The 19,218-nt window shown below is 45.0% G+C and overlaps 1 protein-coding gene across 1 annotated transcript in view; it reads left to right on the top strand.

Moving 5' to 3' along the window:
- LOC137561393 (chloride anion exchanger-like) overlaps positions 1 to 19,218 on the top strand; it is a 130,138-nt gene that overhangs the window by 86,173 nt on the left and 24,747 nt on the right. Inside the window, exons 9-11 of the mRNA XM_068272688.1 lie at positions 1,364 to 1,477; positions 3,404 to 3,481; positions 6,488 to 6,583. Of these exons, the coding sequence (XP_068128789.1) occupies positions 1,364 to 1,477; positions 3,404 to 3,481; positions 6,488 to 6,583 (288 nt within the window). The remainder of the gene's footprint in view (positions 1 to 1,363; positions 1,478 to 3,403; positions 3,482 to 6,487; positions 6,584 to 19,218) is intronic.

The raw sequence follows: 19,218 nt of genomic DNA, 5'->3' as shown, positions 1-19,218 counted from the left end.
GCTGCTTTTTTCAGAAACGAAATCGGCCCAGCAGGGCCTGAGCGGCGACCTCCGGCGGCATACCCCGAGCTCAGTTCGGGATTACCGCCAAGGAGGTTAAAGGAAACCTGAAATAAATAAATAAATAAAAATAGTTTCACTTCCCTTGGGCTTTTGCCAGCCCTCTGCCCTCGCCATCATTGACCGATCCTCTGGTCGTGGCTCAGTTTCGACTTTGCCAGACGATGGGCCACAGTGCCTGCGCGGCCTTAGCCATGCATCCTCATTCGTGCTTCCATCGCCGGGGGCGTCATGTGCAGGCGCACAGGATGCTCCCGGCGACAGGAGCGTGAATGAGGACATGCAGACAGGGCTGCACAATGGCCATTGACTTGCAAGTTGGCAATAACAAAATTTAGCTGCCGACGGGGGACTGGAGGATCGTTCTGTGACGACGGGGGCACAGGGTGGCTGCAGAGGGCTGACAGAAGCCACAGGTAAGTGAAACTCTTTTTTTAGTTATTCCCAGTTTCCTTTTAGATTGGTGCCAAAAGAAGGGTTTTAAATTAGACGTTAGAACTATAAATATACATCAACAGGTGAAATGCTAAAAAGCTATAAAAGTGAAACATGTATCAGTGCTCTGGTTGTTTAACCCCCCTGGGACCGCCTAACGCAGATGGGCATGGCTGCAGCGGCAGCCCCAGGACCGCCTAACACTGATGGGCGTCAAGTCCTGGGGCTGGGATTTACAGATCATGCGAAGGCTGCGCGCGCATCTCCTGCTCGGGGGGCAGAGCTCTGCCCCGCCTTCAGTTTCCGACTGTAAAGACAGCGAAAATGCCATCTATTTACATGTACAGCGCTGCGATCAGCAGCAGCGCTGTATTGGGGACAGCCGTGTGACACGGCTGTCCCCCTGGGGGACAAGAGAGCGATCAGCTCTCATAGGCAGAAGCCTATGAAAGCGATCGCCGTGATCGCCACTGGAGGGAGGGATCTAAAAAAATAAATAAATCAGTAAATAGGAAAAAATATTAACAAAATAAAGATATAAATATTTATTTTAAAAAAAAGGAACAACTTGAGGGCCGTCAGACCCCAGCAACAGAGAGGTCTGTTGGTGGGGGGGGGAAGGGGGGGGGGAATCACTCGTGTGCTGTGTTGTGCGGCCCTGCAGCTTGGCCTTAAAGCTGCAGTGGCCAATTTAGCAAAAATATGCCTGGTCTTTAGGGGGGTTTACCACTGTGGTCCTCAAGTGGTTAATGTTTTGGCAATATTTTGTTATACAAGAATATAGAAGTTCAATGAGTAAAATCTAAAATCTAACTTCATGCAAATATAAGAATTATGATTACATGGACTGTCATATTTTCATTTACAGGAATTAGTTGCATTCGGGCTGAGTAATATTTTATGTGGATCCTTCAAAGGGTTTGCTGCAAGCACATCTTTATCAAGGTCATCTGTGCAAGAAAGTACTGGAGGCAAAACCCAGGTAGTCCATAATTCCCTTTTTTAAGAGAAGTTGTCCCTTGTTTTAGACCAAGTCCCTCTGTCCCTCTTTCCTCTGCAGTTGTCTATCATTTAGCTATTTTTGTGTACAGGTCTGGGTAACTAACTGTAAATATGTAATTTAAATGACATCTATTGTTAAATATTGTAAAGTGTAAAATACATGCATTTAATTGTACATTTCTACCAGAAAAAAAATGCACCATAAATTACTTTTCTTGTATGTCGTTGTCAGCTTTTTACTTCCTACTGTAAGTGACAACAACATAGGAGAAAAGCTCATGATTTGTCTGGAAGGGAGGTGAATAACAGTATAAAAAGATGTTCCTTTACCTGAGACTTTGAAAACTGTAATGCTATTTTTCCTTACCTTTAAATACAAAATATGATTATGGAATTCCAGGAAAGCCATATATATAGTCACTTCATGTTTACTTCATTTATTTATTTTCCTGAGGGAGATCATTTGAGACATCTATGCATTAAGATCTGAACATTGCTAAAAAATAACTTAATATTTTCATAATGTAGGATAATATCAGGGGAAAACAATTACCGGTAGCAGCAAAAGGTCTGGATTTGTGAAAATCTGAGGGTTCACAATGGTGTTAGAGTGTTTAAACCCTTTTGAATCAGAGGTGTAACTATGATTGCAGAGGGCTCTAGAGCTCTGGGGGGCCTCCAACTACTTACTCTCTCCTTCCTCCAATACAGGAGGCATGGGAAGGGGTGTGAACAGTGTTGGGGCCCCATCAAAGTTCCACGGGGGAGGGGGGCATAAATTGATGTTACACCACTGTTTTGAATGTTCTTTTACTTTCACGGAAATATTTCACAGAAATCATCTACATTTCATGCAAGTCCTAAAACTATGTAATAAGAATTTTAAACTTTATCTAGCCGTTCATATTTCTGTGTGGCGGAAGTATGTTAAGCTTAGCGTTCAGTTACTGGCGTGATTCCTTTGAGCAGCAATAACTACAAATATTGATGTCATGTCTAGGAGAACTGATGGAGAAGCAGTTTGGTCAGGAGATAGATATGTAAGTCTCTGATTTGCTGGTCGTGATGATGTGCTAAAGCAGGATGTGATCAAAGCAAATCACGTTCTTCTCCATGACCATGAGTTCTCCTAGACATGACCATCATTAACTACAAATAGAAGATCTTAAAAACTTCTAAGCAGACAACGATTGTAAACTAATGCACATTAACGTTACTGATTAATGGCTGCCAACAATACACTTGCATTACTATTTTTAGACCCTTTTTATAATCTTGGCATGTTGCCTCTAGTATGTACAGTATAGATAGTGCCTCTTTATACTGATAGTAAACTAGCTACAGAGTGTGTGATTATCCCTGTTTGAAAAATATGCATCAGTCTTCCTCCCTCCAGAAGTCTCCTGTCTAGTTCTTTTTCTCCAGTATCATTCTTATGCAGATTTTATCAACACCGAAGCATTTACTAAGTATATGCTATGGATTAGTGATGAGTCACTTATTAGTGTAAATAATTGTGAAATGTTGTGTCACATATACATCAATATTTTAGAATATTACAGTATTGATCAGATCCTCATTGTTGAACAGATCCTCATTGTAAGTACACTTAAATATGAGTACACAGGCCAGTGCGAATGCCATAGATGTATTGCAGAAATTGCAGATAAATAGGAAGATCAATGCTAAGCCGACAGTAGCCTGAGTTCTGTTCTCTATGACCGGAGAGCTGTTCTTTAATAGGCGTTTGAACTGGCAAACTCCCACCCTGGGCTGTCAGTCTACAAGCCTATGTATTTTTTTTACAGTTGAGGAAATAGTAACAAGTATCCTAAACAGGATGCAATTATTAATTGAATAGCTTACAAAAACTCTCTTAATTTTCTATCCCATTAACATTTTGCAGGTTGCTGGTATAGTATCTGGAATTATCGTATTGATAGTAACACTGGCTGTAGGGTACCTCCTGGAACCTCTACCAAAGGTATTTTTTTACATTTACATAAAAGTTAGTGGTAATATTAGTTCATGTATTTAAAAATGCAAATGAGTGTTTTCCAAAGAAGTTTTATTTGATTATAAAGTAGAAATTAAGGTTTTATGGTGGAAAGTGTGATTATTATTATTTTTATTTAAGTAGTGCCAACTTATTACATATCACTGTTGCACAGAAACAGGAAACAAAAGAGGGAGATCCCTGCCCTTGCAAGCTTACAATCTAGAGTATAATGGGGTTGAGGCACTAAGGGTGGTAGAGAAAGGGGTCAACAGATGTGGTAGTTAACTTTAAATTCTAGCTATAGCAAATTATAAGCTTGTGTGAATAGGTGTGTCTTGAGGGTACATTTGAACATTTTCATGCTTGGGCATGATGAATAGGCTGTGGGAGAGAGTTCTAAAGGATAGGTGACACTCCTGAGACGTCCTGGATGCGAGAGTGAGAGGAGGTGACGAAGCAGGACAACAAGAGGGTCTCTTGGGAGGAGCCAAGGTTCCAGGATGGATGATATCTGGAGATTAATAAGTTAATGTATGGAGGGGATAGCCTATGCAGAGCTTTGTATTATAGTGTTAGGAGTTGTAACTAAATGCTTTAGTTGACTGGCAGCCATAGGAGCGATTGGCAGAGAGGAGCAGCATTGGAGGAGCGGGAGGAGAGGTGGATGAGATGAGCAGCAGAGCTCAGTTTGAACTGGAGAGGTGCCAGTCTATTTTTCTTGGTAGGCCACAGTGTAGGATGTTACAGTCATCAAGACGGGACATGAATAGAGCACATACAAGCCTTTTAGTAGCTTCTTGTGTAAGGAGGAGATGAATTTGGAGACATTTTGGAGATGGAAGAAGCAGTAGGTTGCTAATGTGTTAATATGTGGTTGAAATCAGAGCTCAGAGTCCAGAGTTACCCCCAGACAGCAAGCTTTAGGAGTTGAGGTTATTTGGGTATCTTCTAAATTTATTGTAACTATAGGTGGGGAGCAGAGAGAGATGGAGGAAATATCACAATCTCTGTTTTGTTCATGTAAAGTTTGAGGAAACGGGGTGGCATAAATGCAGAAAAGTACAAGGATATATAGTAAATAAGTATTTTTAAAGAGACAAAGAAGTTTCAAGATTATCCTAAATTTTAATGTATCAAAAAGTTATTTTGTAAACAATTGCATATTTCAACATATGTGTTTTGAACTTGATAATGGGATGTTGTTTTCAAAGATGAATTCGCTTGAAGATTTGTGAACTCTGTTTTTGCAAAATAACTTTTTGATACATTAAAATTAAGATCATCTTGAAACTTCTTTGTCTCTTCAAAAATACTTTTTTTTTACTATATATCCTTGTACTTATATGGTTATATTATTGATGTTGTGGCGCACCATTGAGGATATGGTTTTTGGTCTCCCAATTTTTCCAATTACAATCATTGCAGAAAAAGCAGACAGACAGTCAGGGACTAGAGATAATAGTATTGAGCAGTCAGGAGCTGAGAGATAGATTTAAGTGTCATCAGTGTAGTGGTGATACTGGAAACCAAAAGAGCGTATTAATTATCCCAGGCCATGAGTATAGTTTGGGGGGTTTGCCTATATGGCTCATGTGCACACCAGTTATGGGAATAGCACTATAGTAATAAAGGAAAAAGTAATGTAATCTCTTAGATGCAGGGAGGTTTATTGTAAATAACAAAAACATGCCTCTGCTGTGCATAAGCAGTAAATGCTGCCTGTGGGAAGTTCTTTAGTTCTTAACTCAGTCCTGAAGCCTTGTAACGGCTAAAGTAAATTTTTGGGAGATCCCTCAGTAGTTCAAAACCCATAAATATGTGTATAAATTAGTGCACAAATGTGTTGATTTTTCCCATAAGTTGCCCCTTAATCACCTAATTCAAAAAGATTTAAAAACCATAAGCAAATTATTTATTAAGAGATGGCAGCAAAACCTTTAAAGAGACACTGAAGCAAAAAATTAGGAACATTAGAGCAGAGACATAAGTCTAATATTGTTTCCTGTACAGAAAGAGTTAAGAAACTCCAGTTGTTATCTGTGACAAAAAGCCATTGAACTCCACGACTTTCAAAGTCGCAGAGAGCTTCTGTCTTCTGAAGCTTGCTATCTCAACTGTCAGTCACTATATCTTCTTTTTCTCTCCATAGGACAGGTCAAAAGTTTACAAGACTGCTCTGTAAAAACATTTAGAATGCTGAGTAGTGTGTAAACTGCCAAAATTAGAGAATGATGCAATGTTATAAAAAACACTATATAGATGAAAATAAAAATATGAGAATATTTTCTTTGCTACTAATCTTCTAGTAATTATCCGTACTACACATCCAATTGATTATATCATAATTTTTGTTCCGCTTCAGTGTCTCTTTAAAAAGTACCTGAGCCGACATGTGACATAATGAGATAAACATTTGTATGTGCATTGCCAAGCATAGAAATAACTAGACTGGGTTCTTTTTTTTCTTTTTCTGCCTTAAAGTGTTAAACATTTGGATATGTACCAGTAAGTGACAATTCTCTCTAGTCAGGACCCAGTTGACTTTCCAATAGTAACACAAGTAGAAATACAAATTTGATAAAGATTATAACTTCTTCCTCACACTACTGAAGAAAATAAATAATTTTATTACAGCATATCTTGCATATCATACAGAGATGCAATTCCTTCCTGCTGTGCCACCAGCAATAGGAAGTAAGGCAACCCATATGAATAGTGGCACAGACAGCTAAATAAACCTTATAGAGTTTCTAATGCTTTCTTACTGTATCCAAAACTAAAAATAGGTTTGCTGACAGTCCCACCTTCTACTTTACTTCGGCAAGAAATTGGTTTTAGGCTGTCTGCCTATTGACTGTGATAACTTAACCCTGACATTGAAATGTACTTTGTGGTTTGATCTGCTCTGTAAATGTCTGTATGTTTTGTAACCACAGCATGAAATATTAATATAAGCAGGTGCCTGTTTACAACAGTACGTTTTCTTTTTAGTCAGTTTTGGCAGGAATAATACTGGTAAATTTAAAAGGAATGCTGATGAAATTCAATGAAATCCCTGTGCTGTTCAGGAGAGACAAATATGATTGTGTAAGTATATTATTATTAATATTTTTACCACTTGTATTAGTAGTCACAGTATTGATGATAAAATTTGGGTTTTTTTTATGGGTGATTCTCCTATTGCATCGTAATGTTTACTCAACAAGTTTCCCAAAGCCAGCTGAACGTCTAAGCATAGAAGTCTAGTTATGCTTCCCTACATGCCAATGCTAGTATTAGTGGTAAGGCTGCTTCACCACTTTAAACAGTGACAGGGCCGCTGTCAGGGCCAGTTCAAGCCAAAATGGGGCACTGAGGTAAAATTAACCCAAGGGTCCGGCAACCTGCCTGGGCCCCTGAGTCAACTTCCAAACTCCTCTATCAACTTTACTGTACTACCCGCAGTCCCTGCATCGTTTTTGTCAGCATAGCAACTCATCTATCCCAGGTGCACTGCGCCATTAGTCCATGCACTCTCGTCTTCATCCTCACAGGGCCACATCTTCTCAGTGACCCAGCGCATGCTATTGCCTAATGGCCTGCGATAGGTCATGGAGAAGAAGCTGTGATCAGGGATGAAGATGCGGAGAACAGATGGAGCAGCTTGCTGGGACATTGAGCTTCTATTCTGGCAAAGCTTTGCAGGGGCCCTAGGGAGCACAAGCCTAGGGGAGTCCTGGGGGGGGGGGGACAGCAGCACTTGCCCACTTTGTCTCTATGGTAGTGCTGACCCTGACTGCTGTACCACTAAATTTTCTGAACCCACTTCATGTCAACTTTAAATTGATATAAACATAGTTGCAACTGCTGAAAACATCTTTTAGAACTTGCTAACTGAACGGCTGTTATACTCTTCTGTCGTCTTCATTGCTCAGTGAGTCGCTAACTTGAAAACATGCATTTTTCATGGACTTAGGGACTGGCTTGAGATGTATTTGTAGACATTTGCTAAGTCAACATTGTGTTTCTGTTCTTCAAGATTCACTACTGGTTATTGATATCTAGTAATAAGAAGAACATGCATTGGCAAGCATCAGGGGTGTTGCTAGGATCCTGGGAGATCCGGGGCACCCCTGGGCACCAATGGATTGTGAATGTGCAGCGCGCCGCGGCAAAAATTGGGTGTGGCCTTACAGCAGGAGGTGGGCATTGTCATGGGTGGGGTCAATTGTACATGAACCTAGCAGTGGTGTAACTTAAATACCATAAATACACAGCATTTCACATAAATAGGCAGAATCCCCTCACCTGGCATCTTTCTTATCCTCGGCTGGCCTGGGGTGTTGATGCTATGCTGGCATGGCTGGTAGTGATGCTGAGGCCTAGCTGGTGGTAATGCTGTACTGGCCTGGCTGGTGGTGATTGCTGAGGACTGGCTGGAGGTAGCGCTGTGTTGGTCTGGATGGCGGTGATAATATTGTGCTAGTCTGGCTGGCAGTTATGCTGCAGTGTTGCTGGGCTCAGGGCTGGCTGGCATGCTATGTGCTATATACATAATAATATATAGACTATGGTATGGATTAGATTATGAGCTCCTCTGAGGACAGTCTGTGACATGACTATGTACTCTGTAAAGTGCTGCAGAGGATGTCAGTGCTATATAAATACATAATAATTATATGGTAGGACATTTGACTATGACTATGGTAGGGATTAGATTGTGAGCTCCTTTGGGGACAGAAAGTGACATAACTATGTACTCTGTAAAGTGCTGCAGAGGATGTCAGTGCTGTATAAATACATAATAATAATAATAATAATAATAATAATAATAATATGACAGGACATTAGGTTATCACTATGGTAGGAATAGATGGTGAGCTCCTCTGCGGACAGTCGGTGACATGACTACATACTTTGTAAAGTGCAGCAGGAGATGTCAGGGCTATATAAATACAAAATAATAATATGGTAGGATAGTAGAGTATGGCTATGGTAGGATTAGATTGTAAGCTCCTCTGCGGACAGTCAGTTACATGACTATGTACTCTGTACAGTGCTGCAGAAGATGTCAGTGCTATATAAATACATAATAAAAATAGGGTAGGATATTAGACTATGACTATGGTAGAATTAGAGTGTGAGCTCCTCTGAGGACAGTCAAGTGCAGCAGGAGATGTCAGGGCTATATAAAATAATAGAGGTAGAAAGAGCACAAGAGGGAATGGGGGAGAGTACAAAATGGAAACAGGGGGAGCACAAGAAGAGGGTTTATGAAAACAGGGGGGGGGGGGGGGGTGTGCAAGATGGAAGGGAGGGATAGAACAACAGAGAAGGGGGACAGCACAAGATGGTAGGGGGCACAGCTTTACTTCCAGCCACATGGGATGATTCACACAGGATTCAGCAGCACAGCAGTCTGCCTGTGCATGCTGAATGTCCCTCCAGCAGGAAGCTCCTCTCTGGCCTCTTCCCGGGATCTGTGTCTCTCTGCAAGGGGGGGGGGCACTTCCCACTCTCACCCTCTGCCAGCTCACACAGAGTCCCTTGTCACTGCAAGGGGGGGAGAAAGCAGGACAGCCCCACACAGCAGCATGCCAGCTCCAGCTGAAACTGAGCTTTTGGGATTCAAATGAGGAGCCTCACATGGCAGGAGAGGTTCTCCTCACGCCTTGGCTGCCTGGCACCATGTGACCCCCGCAGCCATGGCAACAGCAGGGATGCTGCTAACCCCGTACATCTCGCATCGGGAGCACTGTCAGCACAGCAGACACACTAGATCCCCACCCATATCCGGGGCACTCCCGACAGGATACCGGTCCTGTGCCCTGGTCCTAAACCCCTAGTGACGCGCGCGGCAAGCATAGTACTTTTTTATTCTTATTGTTATTCAAAAATCAAATTTATTTTAGACATGGCCCGAACTTATTCGTGCAAACTTTGATGGTTCGTGTTCGCAGTGAACCGCGGCGCGAACTACATGCGAGTTCGACCCGCCCCCTATACTACATCATTAGGGTCAACTTTGACCCTTTACATCACAGTCAGTAGACACAGGGTAGCCAATCAGGCTACACTCCCTCCTGGAGCCCCCCTCCCCCCCTATAAAATGCAGGCAGCGTCATCCATTTCACTCACTCGTGTGGCTGCAGTAATTAGAGAAGGGAGAGAACCTGGCTGCTGACATAGGGAAAGCTTAGTAAAGGCTTTTGTGTTAGGCTTGTTAGGTTGCTCTTTCTTGCTGATCTTATTGCTAAAAAGCACTCCTCATCCTCAACAGCTCTTTTGAGAGCTAATGTTGTTTTTGTGATCTATTTTTTTGTGTGTGTGTCCCACAGACACTTGTGTTGCATATACAGCCTTGTCAGTCAGTCGCAGCTGCTGGTGGGACCTTGGCCCCTTGGTAATTCCTACTGTGCCACTGCCAGGCCCAGCATATTCAGTGACTACCTGTGTGTGTGACAGCTGCACATTTGTAATACCAATCACTGCATACCCACCTGTTCAGTGCACCTACCTACCTACGTGCCCACAAGCAGTGTTATATACAAGTCACTGCACCTGTTCACAGGACCTGTGTGTGTGACAGCTGCACATTTGTAACACCAATCACTGCATACCTACCTGTTCAGTGCACCTACCTACGTGAGCGCACGCAGTGTTATATACCACCAGTCACTGCACTTGTTGACGGTACCTGTGTGTGTGACAGCTGCACTTTTGTAATACCAATCACTGCATATCTACCTGTTCAGTGCACCTACCTACCTACATACCTACCTACGTGACCACAAGCAAGACAAAGACAAGACAAATAACATTTATATTGCGCTTTTCTCCTGGTGGACTCAAAGCGCCAGAGCTGCAGCCACTAGGACACGCTCTATAGGCAGTAGCAGCATTAGGGAGACTTGCCTAAGGTCTCCTACTGAATTGGTGCTGGCTTACTGAACAGCAAGGGTCGAGTGGTGCGTGGACGCGGGTGAACGGCGTCCACTTACTAATTCCATAGCGTGGACGCCGTTCACCCTGCCATGTTTGGAGGGGAGCAGCGCAGTGGAAGGAGAGCTGTGAGCAGCGGTGGAGAAGGGGGGCCATCTCCCCCCCCCATCCCTCACCTTAAGGCTCTCCATCCCTCGCTCTCCCCTCCATAAGTAACGTGCGGGCAGCCGGGAGCGGGCGGGACTTACCTCTCGTTCCGGCGCCGGATCTGCGTGCCGCTGCTCTGGTCTGGACCAGACCAGACTTGCGGCAGTGGAGTGCTCGCGCCGGAACGAGGAGATGTAAGTCCCGCCCGCTGCCGGCTGCCTGCACGTTACTTATGGAGAGGAGAGCGAGGGATGGAGAACACCCTAAGGTGAGGGAAGGGGGGGAGATGGCCCCCCTTCTCCACCGCTGCTCACAGCTCTCCTTCCACTGCGCTGCTCCCCTCCTGCTGGGGGACACCTGACTACCTATTCTGGGGACATATACCCCCTGACTACATATACTGGGACATATACCCCTGGCTACATATACTGGGCACATATACACCCTGACTACATATACTGGGCACATATACCCCCCTGACTACATACACTGGGCACATATACCCCCTGACTACATATACTGGGCACATATACCCCTGGCTACATATACCCATGGCTACATATACTGGGCACATATACCCCCTGACTACATATACTGGGCACATATATCCCCCTGACTACATATACTGGGCACACATACCCCTGACTACATATACTGGGCACATATACCCCTGGCTACATATACTGGCACATATACCTCTGGCTACATATACTGGGGACATATACCCCCTGACTACATATACTGGGCACATGTATCCCCCTGGCTACATATACTGGGCACACATACCCCTGACTATATATACTGGGCACATATACCCCTGGCTACATATACTGGCACATATACCTCTGGCTACATATACCCCTGGCTACATATACTGGGCACATATACCCCCTGACTACATATACTGGGCACATATATCCCCCTGACTACATATACTGGGCACACATACCCCTGACTACATATACTGGGCACATATACCCCTGGCTACATATACTGGCACATATACCTCTGGCTACATATACTGGGGACTACTATACTCATGGCTACTTATACTAGGGACACCTATAGACCTGGCTACCTATGCTGGGGGTACCTATTTTGGGGGAACTGCTGACTACATATACTGGGCACATATACCCCTGACTACATATACTGGGCACATATACCTCTGACTACATATATACTGGGCACATATACCCCCTGACTACATATACTGGGCACATATACACCTGCCTACATATACTGGGCACATATACCCCTGCCTACATATACTGGGACATATACCCCTGCCTTCATATACTGGGCACATATACCCCTGTCTACATATACTGGGCACATATACCTCTGGCTACATATACTGGGGACATATAACCCTAACTACATATACTGGGACATATACCCCTGACTACATATACTGGCACATATATACCCCTGGCTGCATATACTGGGACATATACCCCTGGCTACATATACTGGGACATATATCCCTGGCTACATATACTGGGACATATACCCCTCGCTACATATACTGGGCACATATACCCCTGACTACATGTACTGGGCACATATACCCCTGGCTACATATACTGGCACATATACCCCTGGCTACATATACTGGGCACATATACCCCTGGCTACATATACTGGGCACATATACCCCTGGCTACATATACTGGGCACATATACCCCTGGCTACATATACTGGGCACGTATATCCCTGGCTACATATACTGGGCACGTATACCCCTGGCTACATATACTGGGCACGTATACCCCTGGGGAACAGCTGCCAGATTATGTGTATGTTAGGGGAACGGCTGCTGCCAGATTACACGTATTTTGGGGAACTGCTGCCAGATTGTGTATGTTTGGGGGACCACTGCTACCAGATTATATGTATTTTGGGTGTTACGTGTATTTTGGGTGATCCGCTGCCAGGTTTCACGTATTTTGGGGAACCGCTTCCAAATTATGTGTATGTTGGGGGAACTGCTGCTGCCACATTGTCTATTTTGGGGGAACCACTGCTATATTATCTGTATTTTGGAGGAACTTCTACCAGAATATGTGTCTTTTTGGTGAAATGCTGTCAGATTACATCTATTTTGGGGGGATGCACTACGGCAGAGCTCAAACTTCCCCGGCAGACCTTTTACATCACTGCTAAGGTCATGTATATTTGGCCCACCCATGACCACGCCCACATTGTGATTGACCACGCCCATTTTTGGGTGCGCCATTTTCCAGGTGGGTCCACTAACTTCTTTTCCCAGGACTAGACCCCTGCTGAACAGGCAGAGCCGAGATTCGAACCCTGGTCTCCTGTGTCAGAGGCAGAGCCCTTAACCATTATATCATCCTCTCCTGTGTGCCATCACCGGATCAAGCCAGCCAGAGGACCACGTGACTGGCGGCCATTTTCCTGAAGTGAAACAAAGGACATTTTCCATGTGCTCAGATTTTCCCAGAAAGGACATATTTCCACGAACTTAAGAATTCTATTCCCTTTTTATTCTTCCATACTGAGCTATTATTTGTCTTTATAATTGTTGATTTTAACGATTTTCTGTATAAATTAATTATTTATATTGCATTTTTAATAAACAATGCTAACGTCATTTTTTTGTTCGGCTACACCTATTATTCAGCAACACAAAACTGAACCCTGGCTTCTGAAGAGTCGCTACTATTGTCGATAGCTAGATAAAATAGAGTGTGTTTAACCGTTCTCTATTTGCAGGTCTAGAGTCAGCCAGTCAGTGGGTTCCTCTGTCCGATGGTAACAGAGGTGGTGGCAGTTATACCCTGAAATAGTGTGTAATTTGTATTACCGTAACTCACAGGCTCCCTTCTAGTCGGTCTGCTGCCAAAATCCCAGCGGTTTCTGCGGACCGATTGCGACCACAGATTGCATGGTTTGTGTGCTGAAACCGATTGGGAGGCATTGTGCGGTCCGGCCAATAGGGGGCTTGTGACTCACTGCACCTGTTCATGGTACCTGTGTGTGTGGCAGCTGCAAATTTGTAATACTAGTCATTGCATAATTGTTCACAGTACCTGTGTGACCGCAAACTGTGTACTATACCAGTTCGTGCATACCTGTTAACTGCACCTGTGTGACAGCTGCACATTGTATTGTAATACCAGTCACCGCATACCTTTCACTGCACCTGTGTGACTGCACATTGTATTAGTCAAGTCAGTGCATACCTTTCACTTCACCCCCCCCCCCCCCCCCCCGATATGGACAGAACAACAGGCAGAGGCAGACCCAGAGGCAAGCCACCTGGCAGGTCTGTTCGAGGTTGTGCTGACATGCCTTCGTGCGGCCCTGGCCCAAAGTATAGTGCTCAGAAGAAGGCACGTCCCATCAACTCCCAAGATTGTCAGGATGTGGTTGACTATTTAACATAGAACACCTCATCTTCCGCGGCCACCAGCGCTACTACAAGCACCACATCCGCTGCATTTGACATTTCACAGGAGTTATTTGGCGGGGAATTAACTGATTCACAGACATTATTGTTACAACAAGATGAAGGCACTAAGCAAGTTATAGCACCTCATATGTCTGAGTTAGGTGACACTGTGGACGTAACGTGTGAGGAGGAAGAGGAGGAGGTACCTAGTTTATGAGGTGTCTGAGGCGAGCAAAGCTGGGGAGGATGATTATGATGATTATGATGATACGGATGTCACGTGGGATCCTAAGAGACAAGATGACCAAGGGGACAGTTCAGAGGGGGAGTCAGAGAGGAGTAGGAGGGAACGAGTTGCTGAAAGAAGCAGGGGGAGCTCGTCTTCAGAAACAGCTGGTGGCAGTGTCCGGGGCCATGTATCGCCACCTATGGACAGCCAGCCAACATGCCCTTCAACGTCAGCTGCTGATGCCACCATAGTGCCCACACCCCAGGGGGGCTCAGCGGTTCGGAAATTTTTTTGTATGTCTGCCATAGATCAGAGCAATGCCGTCTGTTCTCTCTGCTGCCAAAAATTGAGCCGTGAAAAGGCCAACAGCCGCGTAGGGACAGTTGCCTTATGAAGGCACATGGAGAAAAGGCACAAACTGCAATGGGAAGAGCACCAGATTAAAAGCAGCATACAAAAGAAAAGCCACCCTCCTTCTCCTCTTCCTCCTTCAGGTGCATCATCTTCAGCTGCCTTCTCCCTTGCACTTTCACAATCACAGCCACACTCCTCCACTCCGCCACTCACCTTGAGTGGTTCCTGCTCCTCTGCACACAGCAGCAGCCAGGTGTCCGTGAGGGAAATCTTTGAGCGGAAGAAGCCAATGTCTGCCAGTCACCCCCTTGCCCAGCATCTGACAGCTGGCTTGGTGGAACTGTTAGCTCGCCAGCTGTTACCATACCAGCTGGTGGACTCTGAGGCCTTCCGAAAATTTGTGGCCATTGCAGGGGCGTCTCTAGCCATTTTGTCACTCCAGGCGAGAAATCCTGTGGCGCCCCCCCACCCCTTCTTCCCCCGTGATTGCCCCTCAGCCCCATACCCCCCACCCCTGTGGTGAACCCCACCCCCAAGACCCCCGAAAATCATAATACAGCAGCGTTTCACCAGAAAATCTGAAAATATAATTATTGCTGCATGGGTTCACCAGAAAATAGTTGTAATGCAGCAGAACGTTTCACCATAAAATATACTTATTGCGGCATGCACTCAAACACACCACACACACACACACACACACACACACACACAATATACACATGCACACATGCACACAGTACACACACTATACACGTACACACACCGCAACACACTATACACAGACAGTACACACTATACACACACACACACACACACACACACACACACACACACACACACACACACACACACACACACACACTATACACACACTATACACACACAGCACACAGTAGACATACAGGGAGTGCAGAATTATTAGGCAAATGAGTATTTTGACCACATCATCCTCTTTATGCATGTTGTCTTACTCCAAGCTGTATAGGCCCGAAAACCTACTACCAATTAAGCATATTAGGTGATGTGCATCTCTGTAATGAGAAGGGGTGTGGTCTAATGACATCAACACCCTATATCAGGTGTGCATAATTATTAGGCAACTTCCTTTCCTTTGGCAAAATGGGTCAAAAGAAGGACTTGACAGGCTCAGAAAAGTCAAAAATAGTGAGATATCTTGCAGAGGGATGCAGCACTCTTAAAATTGCAAAGCTTCTGAAGCTTGATCATCAAACAATCAAGCGTTTCATTCAAAATAGTCAACAGGGTCGCAAGAAGCGTGTGGAAAAACCAAGGCGCAAAATAACTGCCCATGAACTGAGAAAAGTCAAGCGTGCAGCTGCCAAGATGCCACTTGCCACCAGTTTGGCCATATTTCAGAGCTGCAACATCACTGGAGTGCCCAAAAGCACAAGGTGTGCAATACTCAGAGACATGGCTAAGGTTTTATGGACTGATGAAATGAGAGTGAATCTTGATGGGCCAGATGGATGGGCCCGTGGTTGGATTGGTAAAGGGCAGAGAGCTCCAGTCCAACTGAGATGCCAGCAAGGTGGAGGTGGAGTACTGGTTTGGGCTGGTATCATCAAAGATGAGCTTGTGGGGCCTTTTCGGGTTGAGGATGGAGTCAAGCTCAACTCCCAGTCCTACTGCCAGTTTCTGGAAGACCCCTTCTTCAAGCAGTGGTACAGGAAGAAGTCTGCATCCTTCAAGAAAAACATGATTTTCATGCAGGACAATGCTCCATCACACGCGTCCAAGTACTCCACAGCGTGGCTGGCAAGAAAGGGTATAAAAGAAGAAAAACTAATGACATGGCCTCCTTGTTCACCAGATCTGAACCCCATTGAGAATCCGTGGTCCATCATAAAATGTGAGATTTAAAAGGAGGGAAAACAGTACACCTCTCTGAACAGTGTCTGGGAGGCTGTGGTTGCTGCTGCACGCAATGTTGATGGTGAACAGATCAAAACACTGACAGAATCCATGGATGGCAGGCTTTTGAGTGTCCTTGCAAAGAAAGGTGGCTATGTTGGTCACTGATTTGTTTTAGTTTTGTTTTTGAATGTCAGAAATGTATATTTGTGAATGTTGAGATGTTATATTGGTTTCACTGGTAAAAATAAATAATTGAAATGGGTATATATTTGTTTTTTGTTAAGTTGCCTAATAATTATGCACAGTAATAGTCACCTGCACACACAGATATCCCCCTAAAATAGCTAAAACTAAAAACAAACTAAAAACTACTTTCAAAAATATTCAGCTTTGATATTAATGAGTTTTTTGGGTTCATTGAGAACATGGTTGTTGTTCAATAATAAAATTATTCCTCAAAAATACAACTTGCCTAATAATTCTGCACTCCCTGTACACTATACACACACACTATGCTGCAGTGCTACCAGGGGAGGACTGGGACCTTTTGGCCTGGGGGGAAACATAGACTTGAGGCCCGTTATCATGGCAGCTTCAGCCCAAATTATCAAGTCACATTTGCAAATTGCTAGCGATTGCTATTGCGATTTTGTCGTGCACTAACCCAGAGAGAGGAGGAGTGGAGTGAGACTGAGAATAGCAGGAGATGGAGCAGAGAGATGATCTGTATTGCAGTCCCACATTACACAGAGACTAGTGCCGCTAATAGGACTGCTTTCCCTGCCAGTCTCTCACATAAGTCAGAAAGCAGCCCTCCTGGAGTCTAGGGACTGTCAAAACTTTTCAACCTGTTTAACACCTTATCTGCACATGCAGTCATTATAACAATGGGGAGAGACCAGACAGATTTTTTTCCTATGGACCCTCCAGATGAGCTCTGCATCAGCGTACGAGAGAGAACGGCGCCGGAGACTTGGGCGCAGGACACAGCCAGTATATGGCTAATCCTGCTGCCGCACAAGTCCGGGCCGTGTTAATTACTATTCCCCCTCCAGGCCGACATGGATAGTGGGGGAATGAAATAATTCGGCTTCCAGCAATAGCTGGAAGCCGAATTATTGTTTTAAAAGCAACTTCAGATCCGTCTTCTGACGGCGCTGAAGTTACTCCATGTGCCTGCGATAGCCGTAGTTCCTATTACGGCCTATGGTGGCGCCGGCTGCGCCCAAGTCTCCTGCGCTGCTGCGCCCAAGTCTCCAGCGCTGGATTTACCGTGTTCGCTGCATCATGCTGTGTATATTTACCAGCTTGCCTGCCCTCTAATTGCACTTTTATCAGCTAGCCAAGTGTTTTACATTGCCTTACAACAACAAACCTGAATACACCAGACACTAGACCAGCCCTAAATCACTGAATAAAAGGCGGCCTGGGTGGCAGTCCATGCCTGGCTGCTAGACTCAGTCTCTACATCCACGCAGTTACCAGTAGCAGAGAGAGAGGAACTGAATGAATCAGTGAATCAGTTAAGAGTGAAGAGTCAGGACTCAGGAGCTGATGCTGTACTTTCATCCCTGAGTGACCTGGGACGAGTGCCTTCTCTCACTGACTTATTACTGTGGTTCTTTGAATCATTGAGCTGAAGAAACTGAATAATTCAGTCAGTGAATCAGTTATGAGTCGAGTCAGGCGCTGCTGTTAGCTGCTGCTGCTGTAGTGTAAACTGATACCTGAGTGAGCTGAGAGGCATTTCTTCTCTCACTACTCAGTGCAGCAGCGCTCCTGCCTCCTCCTGCCGCTCTAGGCAAGAATTTATACCTGCTTGGTGGGTGAGACGCCTGTGGGCCATTGGGACACTGCAGTGGAAGATATCAGGCCACAATTATTTCTCAAAAAAGGCGATACCCATACTGTACCATGAAGTTGAAAGCCAAGTGGTGTCATCTCTGGCACACAGCGTTAGGTCAAGGGTCCATCTGACCACGGAAGCCTGGTCTGCCAAGCAGGTACATTACTTACACAGCCCATTGGGTCAACCTCGTGACCGCTGGCAAGCAGGGAGTATGTGGCTGTGCAGCGGACCTAGTTGTGACACCTCCATGGCTTGCAGGCAGGCCTGCTGCCACCTCCTCTTCTCCTGCTACATCCTCTTCACTGTTTTCCTCCTCCTCCTCCTCCTTGGCTGAGTGGCAGTTCAACTCTACTGGTGCTGTGATCTCCTCTCCAGCTACACAGCCCCAGCTCCCCAGGGCCTATGCTGCATGCCAGGTACGACAGTGTCACGCCATCTTAGACATGTCTTGCCTCAAAGCGGAGAGTCACACTGGAGCAGCTCTCCTGGCTGCTCTGAACAAACAGGTGGATCAGTGGCTGACCCCGCACCAACTGGAGATTGGCAACGTGGTGTGTGACAACGGCAGCAATCACATTTCGGCTTTGAATCTGGGAAAGTTGACACATGTACCCTGCATGACACATGCGCTGAATCTCATAATTCAAAGATTTTTGTCTAAGTACCCAGGCGTACAGGACGTCCTGAAGCAGTCCAGGAAGGTGTGTGGGCATTTCAGGCGGTCTTACATGGCCATAGCACGCTTTGCCGATATTCAGCGGAGAAACAAATTGCCGGTGAGACACTTGATTTGCGATAGCCCATCTCACTGGAATTCAACGCTCCTGATGTTCAACCGCCTGCTACAACAGGAGAAAGCCGTTAAATAGTAGCTACAACTACAGTCAAAGGACAGGATCTGGGGAGATGGGGATGTTCTGGCCGA

This window comes from Hyperolius riggenbachi, chromosome 3 (genome assembly GCF_040937935.1).
Source record: "Hyperolius riggenbachi isolate aHypRig1 chromosome 3, aHypRig1.pri, whole genome shotgun sequence".
Classification (NCBI taxonomy): Eukaryota; Metazoa; Chordata; class Amphibia; order Anura; family Hyperoliidae; genus Hyperolius; species Hyperolius riggenbachi.
The sequence above is the reverse complement of the archived record's forward strand: the minus strand, read 5'-3'. Positions and strand labels throughout refer to the sequence as shown.